An 18,903-nucleotide genomic window follows, 5' to 3' on the forward strand; every position below is an offset into this window, starting at 1 on the left:
CCCGGCTGTGGGTTGAAGTCCTGTCATTACCTAATTTTTCTATTCCTGGAAGATTGTAACTTCCACTAAAAGAATAACTAATGACCTTCAATGCTTCAGTTGGTTTTGCACTTTGTTTTTTTTTTAAGTATTTCAATGGCTTCTTCCTGGCTAGCTCTAAAGACATTTACACTTGAGGGAACTTTCTGTCGCTCCTTGGGCTTTGCCTGACTCCGCAAAGAAGGCCTTCTAATGAAACACACGGAGCTAAGGTTTGCAGATTCCCTCTGATGCAGTGTGAGTCAAACTGTGAGTGACAACTCATTTGTGGGCCCTGAGTCACTTTAGTGAGTCACAGTCAGCATTGAAAAATATAATAGAACTGAATGGAAAGTATCAGAAGGCATCACAGATTGTAAGGATAAATATTATGTTTTGAAAATTTGGTTTTATTTGTATATATTTAGATATAAATGAATTTCTTGCTGTGGGTCGCCATCAAAAATTTTGGAAACGGCCGCTTCAGTGTGAGGCGGGGAATACTGAGAGAGCCTGGCACGCAGACAATAGCAAGAATTAATCATAAACTGCTAGGGAGGAGGCAGGCCAAAAAGAAAATAAACACCAAAAAGAATCTTGATTAAAACAAACATAGGAGCTTAAAAAACAGAGTAAGCAGTGGTTGGTTAGTAGAGGAAAAATTGTTACCAAAGACTTGAATATTGGCATTATTTTTTTTATTTTTTATTTTTTCTATGTCTGTTCCTTCCCTCTGAGCTTCTTGTTCGGCATTAATTCCTTTTGGGTAGCACTGTGCCTGGCCCGGTGTAGGCAATCCACAAATATTGATTGAATTGAAATGCTAGCAATTAGACTACCTAGGGGAGGAGCCTGGGGCCTGGGAGTCTGTATTTTAGCAAGCTTTCCAGGCGGTCAGCCTGGCAGCTGGTGCAGACCAATATTTAAGAAGCACTGACCCGTTCTACCCATTCGTTTTACTGGTGCAGGTCACACACAGGTAACGTTAGAGCCAAACTGCAAGCTTGGGCTGCCCACCTTGTGGTAGTGGGCTTCACCCACAAACCTCACCAGCATCTCCTGTTGACCGCTTCTCACCAGACGCAGCGTGTGACCTCCTGGTAAATGTCCTGCACTCCGTGCGTCTTACCTATCCCGCCGCATCCTCTCTGCAGCCTCCAGGCGTTTTACTAACTCACTCATCATTTCATTTTCCTGCCCTACACCTTTGGCTTTCTTTCTATTGCTGGCATCTTTCAGGCCAAACGCCCTCGTATGTCCTTCAGGGCCTGCGCAGTGCCTGCCCCCAGCCTGCTTCCTCGGCCTCTTCTCCCTTTGCCAGCCTCCCAGCACTCCTTTATCTGTCTCCGTCTGCTGGAGCCACCTCAGAACACGTGGCAGGCCCCGGGCACACCTCAGCCTTCCCTGACTCTGATCTTCTGTTCATGTTGTGTCCTCCAAGGGAAGCAGCCTGTGTTTTCCTCTGAATGGCATCCATCTTCCCAGACCCTGTTCACGTGCCGCTTCTATCAGGTTTCCCCTGATTTGGTTGACCCGTTTCTCCTCTTTGCTTCTGTTCTGCTGTAGCACCTAAGACTCATTACCTTGGGCTGTGTTAGCTCAGTCTGTGTTAGTCTCTCTGATGGGGAAGTAAGTTTCTAGAAGGCAGCACTCACGCGTTCTTTAATTCGCTATGTTCTCTGCAGTGCCTTGCAATTGGCATTAAATGACGTATTTGTTAAGTTAATTTTTCTATGCATTATGATGACATCAAAGCTAATATTAATTGGCAACTTGGCCAATTGTGTAAAATGGGCTTCGACCTCTATTTGAAGCCTCAAAACTCCTTGTGACTTTCCATTTCGTTATAAGCCCAATTAAAAAAAAAGAAAAAGTACTGTAGGGTTTGTGTGCCTCCTGATAAAGGATTCTTTGTTTTCCTCTGGAGAGGAGGTGGGCAGATACACAAAAGGGTAGTGATCTTAAAGAGAAAGTGTTAGCAAATTGGATCGTTAATAACTGCTATGTTTTAAGACATTGGTGGGGAGGGGGTAGTAGTTAAAGAAATGAATATGGCGCAGAGGAAACACAACACAGAGGACAGCAAGTATAGGGCATCTAGGGTAGCTCCTCTGTGCTCATTAGAAAGCCCCGCAGCTCTGCCTTTTTAGTCCATCATCATTCTCCTTCAGGTCAATTCCATTCTCCATCTGTTAGCAGAGCGATATTTGGGCCATCCCCAAGATAGCAGATCCTCTGTCCAAACTAGAGGTTAGAACAGAAAGCCTAGCACAAAAGTACACATGGTTCAAGCGTTTTTATTTTGCTGACTTTGATGCCTATTAAATAACTTTCATGCGGTCACATTGGGCTTTCGAAAAGTGAAATTGTTGAATGTATTTTTTGTTTCCTGTGGCAGAAACAACCTATTTTAAAAAAAGATAAAACCCCGCAAACCGAAATAACAATTTGTCTGTTTTTGCTGTGATAGGTTCCTTGCACTGACTCCATGGAGAGTGTATCACCTGATTTCCATCATGATCCTTGGGCGTGTTATTATGCAAATAATAAAGGATATGGTTTTGTCGAGGATGAGAGGTAAGGAAACTCAGAATTCATTTTTTATGGTGTTTAATTTTCTAGACCCTGAATGTCCAACCGTTGTGTAGGCATATTTGCCAAAGTAGTCCTTTGAAAAGGAGCAAAAAGCCAGATGATACAGGCATTGACTATGCTATTTTTAATGTTGATTACATATTTATTTATTAAACATTTACTTAATATTTATTACTTATTTAACTGATGTCGTCCCTAGTCATAGCTGCTGCTCTCAAGCCAAAGGGTTGTGTGTGTTGGTTTCTCTTGTGGATCTAAGTGCTGTTATTTTTAAATACCATTTTGATACTTAAGTAGGCTGCAGCAAGGGTAACAGTTAAATATTTAGTACATGCCACATGATAAAACTGGGCCATTGGAAAATGGACTAGTTTATATAATTTTTTTTCCTCCCTCAATGGACAAAAATAATTCAGGGCTTAAGGACAATTAAATAATGGTTAAAAATGTTTTTTTTAATTAGTTGGTGATGAAAAATGAATTAATTTTAAATATTAAGTTTAAAAGTGAGAACTTGAATTATGTTTTAAATTTTCTTAAGGTGTTTTCTGGCTAGTTTGTCTGGATTATAAATGTGAGTCAAGCTTTTCCATAGTCAGAGGCGCCTCTTTCTACCAGGCTTTGAGCTGGTTTCGTAAACGGGCAAAAAGCCCTCCTTGGAATCATTAAGCCCTGTGAACCTAAATGTGGTAAGATTGATTTGATTAAAAATAGCTAGGAGAAAGTTACAATGAGGCATTTGATTTCACTAAATGTAACCCCAAGTAGGGGGATAGTTTTGGGTGGGGTCCAGATGGATCAGTGCATATAAGACCTACCCGGAGTTCCAGCCCTGGCAGGGGCACCGGGGCCTTTGTTGGGGGGGAGGGGAGCACCCTTCTCCTGAACGCCAACTCAGACCAGGGATAAAAGCTGTCATCATTTACCATCATGATGTTCTCTGGTGGGCTTAAATCCAGTGTGTATTTTAAGTCTTTATAGTTCTAAATTCAATCATATGTAAACTATTTTTACTATTTTTACAAAAAAATACATTGGTGTGTGTATTTTTACATTGGTGTGTCTTAAGATTTGAAGGTAATTCCTTCATGCTAGTGTTCTGGGAAGGTGAACAATCTTGTTTTTGTCCAGTTACCTCTTTTCACGAGTCTGTAGATTTAGATTATATTCCTGCACGTGTCCTTCCTTCTTTCCCTCTCACCCCCCCTCTCCCTCTCTATTCCCCTTTTCTGTTTCAGAGGACAAGACTCCCTGACTTTTCACCTGCCCCGATACTCGCTGTTTACGCCAGAGGTGTAATGCCACCCAGAGGTGTTAAGGCCGCCCAGAGGCGGACCATCCCAGTACTGTAGGATGTTGTACAGGGTCGGCCGGATCAATACCTGGTGGTTCCTATGTTTGTACCTTGATTCATAACTGATACAGGACAGCCTGTTTTTGTTGAATTGATTTTGTAACATTTTCACCCTCCAGGACCCTCCCTCAGGGAAATTTTAGAAGAAATAGCCATCTATAAGTTTTATCCGCAGTCATTTTCGCTCAGTGGAGGACGTTGACTCACAGAGCAGGCTGAGTGTCCCGATCTTTTCAGTGGCGTAACAGACTTGGTCCCGGGATAAGTTACAAGGAACAGACCAATGCGGGAGGCCATGGATGAAGCTGAAAGACTCCGTAACTGTCCTTTTCTCAGTCTTGGCCCCTTACACAGAGGTTGTTTGCAGCACTGACTCCTTGGCTTAATGTTCTTGCAAATACGGAACTTTCATATTCACCAATTGCTGGAAACTTCTCATTGCAAAGATTCAGTCCTATAAAAAATGAAGGTGCTAGAGTTGGAAGATGACGACCTAAAGCGTCTAGTTCTTGAGTTGATTCACTCCATTTCCGAGCCTTCGAGAGGCCCCGTCATAGACGGTATTAGTTTCCTAGGGCTGCTATAAGAAATTACCACGAACTTGGTGGCTCAAAATAACAGAAATTTCTTCTCTCACAGCTCTGGAGGCCCCGAGTCCAAAAATCAGTACTGCTGGGCGGAAGTCAAGGTGCTGGCAGGGCCGTGTCCCCTCTAGGCAAGGACCTACTCCCTTCCTTTTCTAGCTGGCGGCTGCTGGCGTCCTTGGCTTGTGGCTGCGTCTCTCCGGTGTCTGTCTTCATGGTCACATGACCTTTTCCTCTCCTGTCTGTGTGTCAAGTCGCCCTCTGCCTTCCTCTTACAAGGACACTTGCGATTGCTTTTAAGGTCCATCTAGATAATCCAGGATACTCCCATGATCCTTAGCTTAATTGCATCCGGTAAACCTCTTTTCAATACAAAGTAACGTTTTCCAGGTTCCAGGAATTAAGACCTGATGCCTTTGGGAGCCACTATTCAGCCTCCTGCCAATCTGAGCCTCTTTGTCCTGTGAAATGGGAAAATCCAACCCCTACCACAGGGCTGTGTATGGATTGAATAAGAAGGTAAAATAGCGGTGCCTTGGCCACAGTAACAGTCTAGTCTGTTCAACTCGGACACATAAGCGGAACCACATGGGGTTTGTGCCCTCGCCTGCCAGTCTGTGAGCGCCTCTGTGTGCCAGGGCCTGTGGGAGGCGCCGGGCTTCCAGTGAGATCCAGACACACGCCGGCCTCTCTGCCCAAGTGGAGCTCTCATGCTCCGTCCTGCAGGGCAGACATTTGTCACAGGCCAGTGTTCCTGTCAGGGTTTTCACTGGGTGACATTGCTGTGAATACAGCGTTTTCTGCTGCATAAAAAAGAGGTGGGGAGAGAAACGGGATTGATTTCTGTGCTTTCCTAGCGCCCCCCAGTCTACCACGGAAGAAACACTGGTGCCTGCTTCGTCCTCTTCAGTCAAGTCTTTTAGGACAAAGACTCATTTGAGGCCGGTAAATAGCTGGCAGGAGCCTGACTTAACAGGCCTTTCAGCCCAGGGCCCGGCTGTGATGAATTGGTGTCTCGGAGGCCCAGAATCAGCCTCAAATTAGATCCAGATGCCGTTATGGTAATACCACGGCTTCCACCAGAACTGCCAGCTGCTCTCATTAGCTGCCCTGGCTTATAGCACCAGCAACTGGGAAAGGATCACAACGTCACAAGGCTCACGGGGCCGTCCGGCCTCCTTCCATCTCTCAACGTCCCCACTTCCCACAACGTTTTTGGAGAAAGATATTAAACTTCTGTTGTTAAGTACTTAATTGTAGCCCTCCTCCCCCTCCATGATCATCTCTAATACCATCTTAGGCGCTTAATATGAAATTGGTGAGTGAAAGTATGGAGATCCTTGTTGTGAATTAATCTTTGCGAAGACTGCGGGAGCCCAGGTCTCTGTTACCTGTCACGAGCACGAGCACCCTCTGGCTGCCATGGGTTTCTGTCCCACGCTTCCTGTTTTAGTGCGTGCTTCCTGCTTTAACCCCTTCGCCTGGGCTCTGGGGAACACTTCTGCAGTGTGGAAAAGCCTTCTGCTGCCATAGACTCTTCCCTGACCTCCTTTTCTCTCAATGCAGAAGAACTAGAATTTCCGCCCCAGCTCTCTTTAAGATACTCTTCAACTACTGCCCTGTGCAGTGGGAGGAAGGCGGGCTCAGCAGGCTTCACCTGTCACATGGGCAGCATTTTCAACCCCTGTCTCTTTCCACCCTTCCTCCTGCGAAATCTGCACTGTCCATTTGTGCCACATGTTCTGCCTGCCAACGATCGTGGACCCACTGTGGCTTGTGAACCCTCCTGTTTCTGTCATCCCGACTTATGCCCTGATGGCTTGTACAGCAACCCGGCTTCCATCACCTGGCGTGGCCTCCCCTTTGACCTTAGCCCTTGACCTCCAACCCTTGCAGAGGCCGCTGCTCAGTCCTCAGTGGAGCCCTCTGGCCAGGCTCCCGCCCCTTGCTCCTGTTGGACCAGCTCTTCGCCCTCAGTTCAAGGTTTCCCTGCTCGGCCTCTGGCCGTTGCACCGTGCCTCAGCCCCAACCTGGTCTGTGCTTAGGGACTGCGGTGCTGCTGTCCTTACCATTCTAAATGGCCCTGTCCTCTTAGCCAGCAACCACACTCATTTTTTTTTCAATTTTTAATAATAAAACAAACAAGCAAACAGCCCACACTGTTAGCCACTTTCTCCTCTCTCTGCTCCGCTGATGTCCAAGAAATGTCATGTGACAAGGTGAATTTGTGCCTCTAGAATTTAGTGTATCCAACTTCCCAACGTCAGCTGACACCCTGCTAGTATTCACAAGTCCTTGGATTCTTTTGTGCTGTTTATTTGCTTTGGTTTGATAGGCCATCTAACTGCAAAATATTGGAGGCAGCTTATAAGGAATATAAAAAAATAAGGCTGCTTACGAGAGGTCTAGCAGAAGAAGAGGAATCAGTCTGCTGTGGTGACTGTGCTTGAGCACCAGCTGTATTCCTGAGCTTACTGGCAGCCAAGGTGAAAGGGGAAATGGTGCCCACTGCACAGTTCTAACCATCTGATGAGAGGATGCAAGCAATTTTGAGAAACTTTTTCCTGTGACTAAATTTTAAGAAGAATTTAGCACACAGAGCTTTGACAGGGGATATTGAAGAACAAAAGGGACAACATCTTTGGCATTTGTTCCATGGAAAATGCAGAAACCGCCTCATGGCCATTTCTGATAGTGGACTTCGTTAAAGCTGACAATTGGGAGTATAATGAAGAAAATTACTGGGGAATGAGATCTACATCTCTGTTTTGTTTTTCTGTTGATTTCGTTTGAGCCTAGCTATAAGCTCCAAACACCTAAAAAATGAATAGGTAAAAATCTCCTTTCTCAAATAAGATGCCTTCGGTCCCCTTTTGTCGACTCCATTTCAAAGCTCACCTTCAGTGCCACCTATGGTATTGGTGCTTTCTTAAGCAGCCACATTTTCCGTCTTCCCTGTGCTCTCATGGTTTGTGCCGCTCGTATAGATAGTTTCTACACCCGCTACCTTGGTTCATGTTTACTGGAGGGCGGGTTTTGCCTGCCCCACTGTGCAGTCAGTTCCCCAAGGCAGGCCCCTGTGTTCTGCAGTGTTCCATCCCCCATGGTACCTAGCCAAGTGTTTCGCATGTAGTAGGGTCTCAGTAAGTATCTGTGGACTACTTGCCTGAATTAGTTATGGTATCAAAGGTATACACTGTGTGATTGGATGGTTTCTAGAGTTGAAAGATGTAAGCACTGCATTTTAAATAGGTTGGAATATTTCTAAGTTGAGAAATGCCTCCGGAGAACAATGCCTCGGTTACGTTTCACATTTTACTTCTCCTTGTTGCAGGTGCACAGCTGTGGAGGAGCCTCAGTGAAAGGTAGGGACCTTCAGTGCTGTAGCTCGTGGAGGGCGGTGGGGGAGGGGACAGCTGCCAAGGTGGCTCTCTGAAATAATGTTGTAGGGACGGGGACCTAAATCTTATAGTAATGTACAAGAACGGGAAAATGCAAGAAAATTCAGTTGAACTGAGGGTGAGGATCAAGTTAAGCCTCTTTGTAAGGAATAGTCCATATCTTGCTATAATATTGGGCAACGTGGATAAGTGACCGCCATGATGTGTGAGGACCGTAAGTGAAGGGAGGAAGGGTTTTCATTGGGGATTTCCTCTTGGGCTTCATTTTGGGGTGTGAACGGCACTGTCGTCGTGGGAGAAGAACGGGGCAACACTGAGGCATGGGCCTCTGCTGGCACATGCCTGACGGTTAACCGTGCTGTCAGTTCTAGGACTCGGGTGGAAGGAGCGGGTGCGAGGCTCTTAGGGGTGCGCGTGCAGCAAATGTTGGCTGACCTCTTGACTCCTTGCCCAGCCAGAGGCTAGGTGGTTCCCTTGTCATTCGCCGTCACCCATCCTGAAGTGAAGTGCTGTTCGCGAGTGGGAGAGAAAAGAGCCGGGGCAGTTGATGAGGGGGGACGTGAGTCACTTCCCCAACTGTGCCTATGAGAAGTGGAAAGATGAGGGAAGCGTACGGATTAATATTCTAGTAGAATGAATTTCATAGGTGTTTGCTTAATTTTTAAAATTCTGCCTTAAAAATATTCTTGTATTACTTAAAGCGAGGCGGTTGGGGTGCTCGATTTATATCAGAGTGGGCAGCATGAAATGAATGCACAAAAAACGAGGACAAAACAATGCCATTAAAATCCCATGGAAAAACCCCCGTAACTTGCTATTTTGTGTAATGTAACTTTAGAAGCTGTGCTCTTGGAAATAATGCTTATTTCAGGTGTAAATGGTAATTTTATGACCCTTCTGCTCGCTTTTGAGAATCCGCATTTGATATTGAAGCTGTTTTGACTGTTTGATAATCATTTGGAAAAAGCATTAGCAAGCACAGCAGGACCAGGGAACTCACTTTGCTCCTATTGGGTTTGGTCAAGGAATGGGTAGCTGAGTAGCTTTTTTTTTTAATTTTTAGCATTTCAGTACTTGGGAAAAGTGCTCATGTGTCCCCAGAGAGGGCATGATAATGGAAATTACCTTTTTTGGCAAAGGTCTCATTCACTCCAGAATCACCGACATGTATAGTCAGGTGCAGCTAATCTTCCATCCTGATTTCAACCCCTCAGTTAGTGGTCTTGTCAAGGTCATTGCTTTCTTGGCGCAGTTTTCTCATCTGCCGAATGAGAAAGTGAGAGAGAGAGAGTCATCTCAAATGTTCCTCCCAGTCCTAAAAAGTCTGTGATGTGCTCTGAGAGTTTTGTGTGCTTGTGATCTTGTGATTTATAATAAGAAATATGTATTTGGTCTCCGTTTCCGTTTCTGGCACAGACCTCCTAAAACTATTGGCTTTTCCTACACGATGAAAGGGATAAAGCTGTCTTATGTTATGTTAATGGACTGACTTTTGGAAAGCACCAAGGATGGAGGGCAGGTTGCCAGTGGAGCTAACAGTGTAATTAGCAGGTTGAAACTTTCGGTCCTATCCCCTGACCTCTAGGAGGGGGAGGGGCTGGCGACTGAATCAGCCCCCAATGGCCAGTGATTGAATCAACCATGCCTGTGTAATGAAGTTTCCTTAAAACCCACAAGCACAGGATTTGGGAAGCTTCTGGGTTGGTGAACACGTGGATATTTGGTGAGAGTATTCCCCAAGGTATTCCCCATACCTTATCCTATGTATTGCTTCCATCTGACTGTTCCTGTGTTATATCTTTCTATAATAAACCGGTAATCTAGTAAGTAAAATGTTTCTCCAAGTTCTGTGAGCTGCTCCAGGAAATTAATCGAATCCAAAGAGACGGGGTCATGGAAACCTCCAATCTATAGCTGGTTGGTCAGAAGTACGGGTGACCACCTGGATTTGTGTTGGCATCTCAAGGGACGGGGGCAGTCTCTTAGGGCTGAGCCTATAACCTGTGGGATCTGAGCCTATCTCCAGGTGGAGAGTGTCAGAATTGAGCTGAGTTGTAGGACACCCAGTTGGTGTCCGAGAATTGGTGGTTTGGGGGGAAAGCAACCCCACACGTTGAAATCAGTACAACAGTTACAATTGGTGACCAGAGGTGTGGTCAGAGTCAGAATCATTAGTGTTCTTCCATTTATGCCCTTGTTTGGCCAGTCTCTCTTTCAAAGTGATTTAATTCACTCTAGAAGGGATAGATACTCCTCAATATTTTTTTTATTAGTTTGAGGTGTACAAAACAATGTCATAATTATACATGTCACCCCTCACAAAATGATAATCCCCCTCCCCTAATCTGTTGCCCCTCTGATGTCATATTATCTATTACAATCCCATTAACTTTATTCCCTATATTCCATATCCTGTGACTATATATATATATGTATATTAAATTATAGTTGACATGCAATATTATTCAGCTTCAGCTTCAGGTGTACAGCGCAGTGGTCAAGCACCTACACCAGCCATGGAGTGGTCTCCCTAATAAGCCAAGTGCCCATATGACATTTCCCAATATTTTTTCACTGCAGTTTCCATTGTGTAATTTCGTTCTCTTCTCTCTTCCTCACATCGAAGATGTGACATTAAAATATTTTTTCCGCGAACTATTTTGATGATTTGGTACATCGTTAACAGTGATTCTTGGCATCTAGTATCAGATAGTGCTTGTGTTTTTAACACTGAAAAATTCAAAAGCACTTTATTTTAAGGATAAAATGCAGTGACGGATAAGGGGATCCTGGGAGGGAGAAAGAGACACTGTCTGGCTCCTGTGAGCCTCATGGGATCAGGGTCTTTTCACTTCCAAGGTCTCAGGGCTCAGAAGCCTTACTCTTCACAGTAGTTAGAAATCAGCACCCACCGCCACCACCGTGCCCTGTATGGCTGGGGTTTCCAGGCTAGCAAACTAGGGTTCGTTTTTCCTCTTTCTGCATTGGCTAGTAGTTTGTGTTCAGTCTCAGAATGAGCCAGACATTCTCTTTGGGACTCTTATTGGTTCATTTAAGGATCATAAGTTCACTGTTAGAAAGGTGAGTCAAATAATGGACCATTCTCCCTTCATAAAGCCATTGGAAAGCTTTTAAATGAAAAAGGAGCCCCTCAAAAAGGGAACCTCATGCCCTGCTGGTGGGAATGTAAAGTGGTTCAGCCACTGTGGAAAACAGTGGGGAGTTTCCTCAAAAAATTAAAATGGAACTACCATATGATTCCGCAATGCCAGTTCTGGGTATGTGTGCAAAGAAAATGAAAAAAGGACCTTGACGAGATATCTGCACCTCCATGTTCACCGCAGCCTTATTCACAATAGCCAAGACATGGAAACCTAAGTGTCGGTGGGCAGATGAATGGAGAAAGAAAATTGGTGTATATTCACAATGGAATATTTATTCTGCCATTAAAAAAAAAGAAGGAAATTCTGCCTTGGTGACAACATGGATGGAACTCAAGGGCATCTTGCTAAGTGAAATAAGTCAGACAAAGAAAGCCAAATACTGTGTGATCTCACTTATATATGGAATCTAAAACAGCTGAACTAAAAAACAGAGTAGATTGGTAGTTGAGAAGGGCTGGGGGTGGGGGAAACGGGGAGATCTGGCCAAAGGGGTATAAACTTCGTTATAAGGGGTATGAGTTCTGGCGATCTAATGTACACAGCATGGAGCTGTAGTTAACAATACTATATCATATACTTGAAAGTTGCTAATGGAGTCAAGTTGAAATGTACCACAACAACAAAATGGGAATTCTCCGTATGTGAGGTAAAGGATGTGTTAATTAACTTGATTGAGGTAAATATTTTGCAGTATATACGTGTATGAAATTATATTGCACACCTTAAATGTATACAATGTTTTATGTCAGTTATATCTCAGTAAAGCTGGGAAGAAAGGGACTCTGCCTTTCCTTGTCTATGCCTAAAGGTGTGCTGTTTCATAGACTATTATTTGTGTTTTTGGAGGATTTACCATATACTTGTCAGGTAAGCTGAGCTTAATGTCTTTCCTTCAAAATGGAGCGTGAAGATGGCGGTGTATATGTACACCGGTGCATGCGTGTAGTTTTTCCGGACTTTTAAGGGTATTCCTAAAGTTCACATGTGTTACCTTTAACTAGTACATAACAGTAGAGCCAGCATCTAATTGCCGATATTGTCATCAACAATGAAAATTGGCTAATTTTAATTAGATGCCATTCACATATTGATTTTTGTACCCGGAAAATTCATTTCATGTAAACGTGATTCCCAGTAAGTAAATTCCGAGAAAAGCTCATGCTTGACCTATTTTTAATAAACAATAAGCACTAACTCTACAGTCTGTGAACAGGATTTATACAGAGCCGTCTGTCAATGTAACCAAATTAACACCTTTTATGACTACTTGTTCCTAGTATTGAAATGAAACTTGATCCCTTCATAGTATAATATTAAGCTTTTTATTTCTGCATGTGACTGTGGCAGCTGACTGAATAAAATCCTCTGTTAACAAAGGAAAACTTGTGCACATTACCTTTTAAACACAAAATTGTTTTCAGTTAGGCCAAGTTTTTCTACATAAGTATAAATTAGAAAGAAGTGACTTTACTTACATATATACCAGTAATTCAAATTTTTTTTTACCTAGTTCTTTAATAGTTTTATACATTATAACCCAGATTAAGGAGCTATTCTCATAAAAAACCATGTTTCATTTGTTCAATGACAAATTATAGAAAATACTGTTTTTTTCATGGCAGCTAACGATTTTGAATATTATGGCTGTGGGCTCTGGGACTTTCTAACAGACTTCCCCGGAACCCCCATGCCTCTTGCAGGGTATCCTTCACAGGAAGTGGGGGTGGTTTTTCAGTGGTGTAAGGGACATCAGACCTAGTTGCTTTACCTTGAGCTGACTCTGCAGGGGTACAGCAGAGAGTTCACAGTCAGCCTTTCTACAGCCAGCACGGATTAGAAGGAGTTGTGAGCTGTGTTCCTAGCGTGGTCACAGTGCAGGACGGCTCCCCTTAGCCTGACTCGCTCTCACCTGCTCTCAGGAGAAGCAGTTGTGTGGCCTCACTTCATGGGATGAAATACCCTTTGTCCTGTCTGTTTCCACGTAGCTGCCACAGCGTTCTCGCTGGTTCTCCCCCTACCCAAACCCCCGGAAGAGGAGCCGAGAATCTTTGGTTGTAAAACCCAAGCCCTGAGCTTGCCCCAGCTCATATGCCCGGAGCGAGTTGGGGCATTTCAGTAAGAGATGTCTAATTAAATCCTTGAGCACCATATTATGCCTCCGTTAAAAGTGAAAAGTCATCTAGCATTTGCTAAATTGTCTCCTCTGAGGAAGAGACTTGAGTGTGTAGATTGTGTATTCTATATTGATGAATCATCATTACTCATCAAAATTGCATAGACAGGGTGAATTACCAAGTAAAAAGCATGAAGTAGTCACGTGTGTTAAATAACAAAAATTCAACCTGGTAAATCTTAAAGATCTAATTGGCTTTATGGAACATTTCATGAACTGGGCAGCATCGCACCCAGCAAATAGAAAGGAGCCGCCAAGGACCTGTACAAGCTGGAAGGCTTTTCTAGGCAGAAGGTCACGGGAATAAGGAGAGAGCTGGTTACCTCACCTTTCTCTGGGGGATGGGCCGCAAGGGCCTATGTGGCAGATGACCTCATTGGTGCGCGCCAGAAAATTCTAGACTGACCAGTTAAGATTACATTCCTGGCGAAGGTTGAAACTGCAGTTAGGACATGTACTAAATATTGGCTTGGAGACATGAGCTTAGCACAAGTGACTCCATTTGGGGCCTGTTGTTTCTTTTTAACACGCAGTAGCCTTAAGAGTTTCTTTCGTTGTTGTTTTGGCAAACAGTAATTCTGACTCATGTATTGAAACTACTAGATTTTACAGTTTTAGCGTTTTTGAAAGTGTTTAATTTATAACTTGTATTTTGTAACTTTTTGGTTTGTACCTTTCTAATAAGGCATAATATTTGGAAGCTGTATTTTTTTTTAGTTTAATTGCAATCAGAACTATAGACAGGGACCCACATCTCCATGAGTTTTAAAAGAAAATCTTGCTATGGAAGATACATTAGATTGCATTAAATGAAAAACAATTATTATTTTCCTCAGGGAAAGAAAAATTCACTTAACTTCAGAATACGCTGGATTGTAGCATAAGCATATCTATGAGCTTGGATAAGTTTTTGGCAGACGCTGTCTGGGGGAACGTGGGCGCTAAGCTCCACTTTTAAAGTCTCTACCCTGCCAACAGAAAAACCCAAATGGGCCTTTTATTCCCTTTAGAAAAAATAATAAATGAGCACAATTCTGTAGTATGTATTGCACAATGGAGAGTCAGAGCCCTTTTCTTCCTCTTTCAGGAAAGAGCGGATCCATTCATTGACGGATAGATAGCTCTTAGCCAGAGTTACTGAGAAGGGTCTGAAAGTTTCTCAAAGTTCTTCATCTGGATTCCAATCTGTTGTGTTCATTTTTTAAAGTAGTACTTTGAAAAGTACCCCAGTGGCAGACGAGTGTGGCACAAAGGACAGTAAGCAGTTTTCAAAGCTGTTTTGGCAGACAGTGATATGGAGAATTCTTTATTCTTCACCATCGATGGTGTACCTAGGTAGAAAAGGTTATTTACGAGTTTTTAAAAAATGCCTCGTGCTAGACATTTAAGGGCCATTCTTTTCTCTCAGGAGTCTGTCGTACTAAAGCACATGCCTGGATTGTGAGTTCAGAGGACAAGCCCTCCATGAAATGGATGTGGATCTTCCTGACAGCAACTGATAAGTTTCTTGAGGCATTAAAAATAAAACGAAAGAGAAAGCGCGTCTCATCGCCCAGGGGCTTCCCTGACGAGGGCCGCAAATTGTTAGACCTGTTCCTGGCTGCATGTTCCTTTCCTGAGTATCACATGCTCCTTGTAGTCAGGCAGATTTAACAAGTCAAAACATGGGCAAGAAAACAGGGGTCGGGCTCTTTGGGGGTCTCGGGGCAGCAGCCCTCAGTGACTTACTAAGTGACTTACTACCTTGGGCTCCTTAGGGAAAAAAGCACTCAATGTTACACTTGATTACACTTTTTGTTTTTGATAGTTTTTAACATTTCTTTAAATTAATGTAATTCCATAATAATCTGATTTGATATGAGTTCAATCATCAGTTTTCCCATTATTTTAGAACTACATCTTTGCATAAGTAAAAGTGTGTATACGTTGTCATTCCCCATGGCAGCCCCTTGGCTCCCAACTGCCACTTGATAACAAATGACAGTTCCAGCTCTGACCATTTTAATCCATGTTTGTAAATTTAGATCCTAAGTTATTAGGTATTTGAAAATGGAGTTCCTTTATGAATATCTAAAATAATTAAGCTAGACTAATTAAGTGTTACCTAATAGCATTCTTGCATCAGTACATTTAAATTACCAGAGAAGGGAGAATGATTAGTAGGTAACATTTCTCTTAATTGCCCTGGCCTATGTCGTAATTATTTGAATATAAATTAAGACTTCACAAGTAGTTGAAAGTGTGTGTGTGTGTGTGTGTGTGTGTGTGTGTCCATTTTTTTTATTTGTTTCAGTTGTACAAAACAATTTAATAGTTAGACATTTATACCTCTCACAAAGTGATAACCCCCCTCCCCCAGTCTACTACCCCTCTGACATCGTATATAGCTGTTACAATTCCATTGACTCTATTCCCTGTGCTGTACTCCACATCCCGTGACTATGTATATTAAATTATAGCTGACATTCAGTATTATTCAGCTTCAGCTACAGGCGTACACTGCAGTGGTCGGGCATCTACACCGTCCATGAAGACATGTGCCCATCTGACACCCTACAAAATCTTTACAATGTTATTGATTATATTCCCCAAACTGTCTTTCATATCCCCGTGACAATGTTGTGGTTAAGAATTTCTCTCTCTTTATTGTTTCCAAACATTGTTATAGCCATATTTGCCTACTAGCATTTAAAATATGACTTTTTTATTTTAAAAGTAACATATGCTAATTTGGAAAACTGAAAATTTAGGAAACTTATTAAAAGATGAAAACCCAAATCCTTTATAACCCCATCACCCAGAAATGAAACTCACTTTCTATTTTACTTTCTTTCAGTTTTTTTGGTAAGCTTATATATATGTGTTTGTTCATTTATTGATCCTTTCAACAAGCATTTATCGTATGCCTTTATTGCCAGAACTTCTAGTCATTTGTGGAAGAAAGAAAAGCAACAACAGACAAACAGCCATGTCCTCATGGAGTTCGCATTCTAGTGAGTGAGCCAGAAAATAAATATGTTACTACAATAGATAATGTTAGATGGTGAACCTTGTTTAAAGGAAACTAACACAGTAGCTGGGGTAGAGAGTGTGAGGGCGGGCAGGAGGGCCAAGTGTAATAAAGTGCCCAGGAAGGACCTTCCTGAAAAAGGTTTTTGAGCAGAGACTTGAAGGAGGTGAGGTAGTGGAGGAAGAGCTTCTAGGCAGAGGGGATAGCAAATGCAAAGGCCCTGAGGCAGAAGCTGTGTGCGAGGCTGACTTTTGTTTTATATCATTAAGTTTTTTTTTTTAATGCAGGCATAGTAACTGGAATAAGTAGAATGTTATATAGCTAATTCAGATCATGTTGTAAAAGAATATTTAGGGATATGAAAGTTGACCCTTTATTGCTAATTACAAAAAAAAATGTAGATTTACAGCAAGCACGGGGAGGTATAATGCACAGTGCATTATAATTCCATTTTGGTATATAAATATGATATCGCCGTGTGAAGGGAATGTAGGTGGGTTTTGCTTTCTTGATTTTGTTTATCCTTATTACCTTCTTTTTCTGTAATGCACAGCCTTTATCATGAGGGGAGACGAGATGCTTGCTGAAAGGGGAAGGAGGGTGTCCTACCAGGCAGGGCTGGGCCAGTGACTGGAGATGTGGGAGGTGGCACGTGCACCTCTGCAAGCAGCACCACTCCAGGTATTCGCTTCACCTAAGTGCCAGAGAGCTGCCATCCAGAGACGGGGCTCTGGTTACAAGGAGAGGGGCTGGCACGGCCCAGTCATTGAAACAAAGGTCAGGGCTGAAGTCCAGAGAAGCAGCTGAGCTCACAGGAGGGGATGGAGCCTCAGAAATAATTCAGAGGCATCGTAGGCCGACCAGCCCACGTGCCGCTTGGCACTAAGTCTCATAGGATTGGGGTGAAGAAAGATTACTAATGCATTAAGTAATAAATCGAAATGATTAATTCCAAGGTCAGGTGGTGTCCGAGGCGTGGTATAAAAGTTCTTAAATTCTTCCCGTCGGAGGCTCAGCGGCAATCACAGTTCAGGCTCCTGGTACAGGAGAAGGGGCCTGCTCATTCTCATGGTTTCGGTATCCATCCTCTAAGAATGCTTTCTTTAAGCAAAACTTGGAAACTCTTTGTGTCGTCCAGAGTAAGACTGCTATACAGCCTAAGAGTCTTTGAGCCATTCAAACAAGAATGAATCTGGGAAGACATCGTGTTCTCTTCTGAACAACACAGCCCTGGGTTCTGTCGGCCTGTCTGTCTTTCTGCCCATGTATCAGATATCAGCCGTCAATCTTATCAGCCTATCAATCTACCTACCTACCTATGCATATTCCTTAATTATATTTTAGCGATCATATTTGATATATTGAAGAATGCATGTAATATACACATAAGCTGTAAGATATTACAATAAAACGAACACACGGGCACCTTTCTGCCAACCAGAGCTGACACTCTTGTATGTATGTATCTTGTATCTATGTATGTATACATACAAATATATGAATATATAATATAAATATACCTATAAATATATGTATATATGTATAAATATACATTTATTTACATGTATTCCTAAATAAAATTTTTGTTTTTGAGGTCTATAAAAATGGTACCACACTTATGTAGTCTTCTAGAACTAGTGTCTTAGCACTAAACATTTTTCAGAGAGGTTAATCCATGTTGCTGTGTAGAGCTGTGCTTCATTTTTTGTTGCTATGTAATATTCCATCATGTGACCATACCACAGCTTATTTATACACTCTATTTTCACTGGACTTTATATTTTGTGTTTTACCAGACCAACCATTGCTTCTGTGAGTTTGAGTTTACTACATGGCAGTACCAAAGATCACAAAAAGAAAATGCCTGATGCATAAAGTGAATGGTGCCGTGAGCCAGAATACTGTATATTTGAAAGCTTGTGTAAAATCTGTGCCAATTCTTGGGCTCTGACACCTATTTTATAATAGTAACACTTCCCTATAGGACCTGCTCTGTTCTTGTGCTGGCCACCACTAGAGGGCGCATAAGAGATGGGACATCAGCATGTTATATTAATAGAAGCTGAGAAGAATACTGTTGAAAGCTAGCTTCCTGGCTCCACAGTGTTATTAGTACCTGGCTATTTCATCAGGGCAAAAACATTAGTATTGCTCCTCCAGTTACAAGAAGAAAATACAATGAAAAGTTATGTTTGTATGCATACACATATATGCATGGGTACACATATTTTAATATGGTAGGGGGAAGGAAAAAAATGAACAGGGAGTAAGAGAAGTGATAGAAGGATGCATCAGTGGAGAATAAGACAGATTTGGTGGAGAGGAAATTCACAAGTCAATGACAGATGACTGTGCTTCTTAGTTTGGGGACAAGCTGATGCTTTTTGAGGCCCCTAAGAACTCAGTGGTTTTTTTGAGTGCATCAACATTTTACTGCTTATTTCTATCCACTGTCTTAGGAAATCTTTCGGATGTTGTTTATTATGTGTTCTCAGAAGTCTCTCCTTCCCTCGCTGGTCCCTGACTTAGTACTTTTTCCTCTGTTGGAAATAAATGGGAACATATGGGTCCCCTTCCCCTACTGCTTGTGTGTGCCCTCTCGCC

General features: G+C 42.7%; 1 protein-coding gene across 4 annotated transcripts in view; it reads left to right on the top strand.

The window, feature by feature from the left end:
• RETREG1 (reticulophagy regulator 1) overlaps positions 1 to 18,903 on the top strand; it is a 131,980-nt gene that overhangs the window by 34,838 nt on the left and 78,239 nt on the right. For 3 of the 4 annotated variants that reach the window (XM_019646206.1, XM_019646208.1, XM_019646210.1), the window contains exons 2-3: positions 2,489 to 2,595; positions 7,886 to 7,916. In XM_019646206.1, coding sequence (XP_019501751.1) covers positions 2,489 to 2,595; positions 7,886 to 7,916 — 138 coding nt within the window. Of the gene's footprint in view, positions 1 to 1,000; positions 1,119 to 2,488; positions 2,596 to 7,885; positions 7,917 to 18,903 lie in introns of those variants that run through there. The other variant, XM_019646207.1, reaches the window with a different exon arrangement.

This window comes from Hipposideros armiger, unplaced genomic scaffold (genome assembly GCF_001890085.2).
Source record: "Hipposideros armiger isolate ML-2016 unplaced genomic scaffold, ASM189008v1 scaffold_98, whole genome shotgun sequence".
NCBI lineage: Eukaryota > Metazoa > Chordata > Mammalia > Chiroptera > Hipposideridae > Hipposideros > Hipposideros armiger.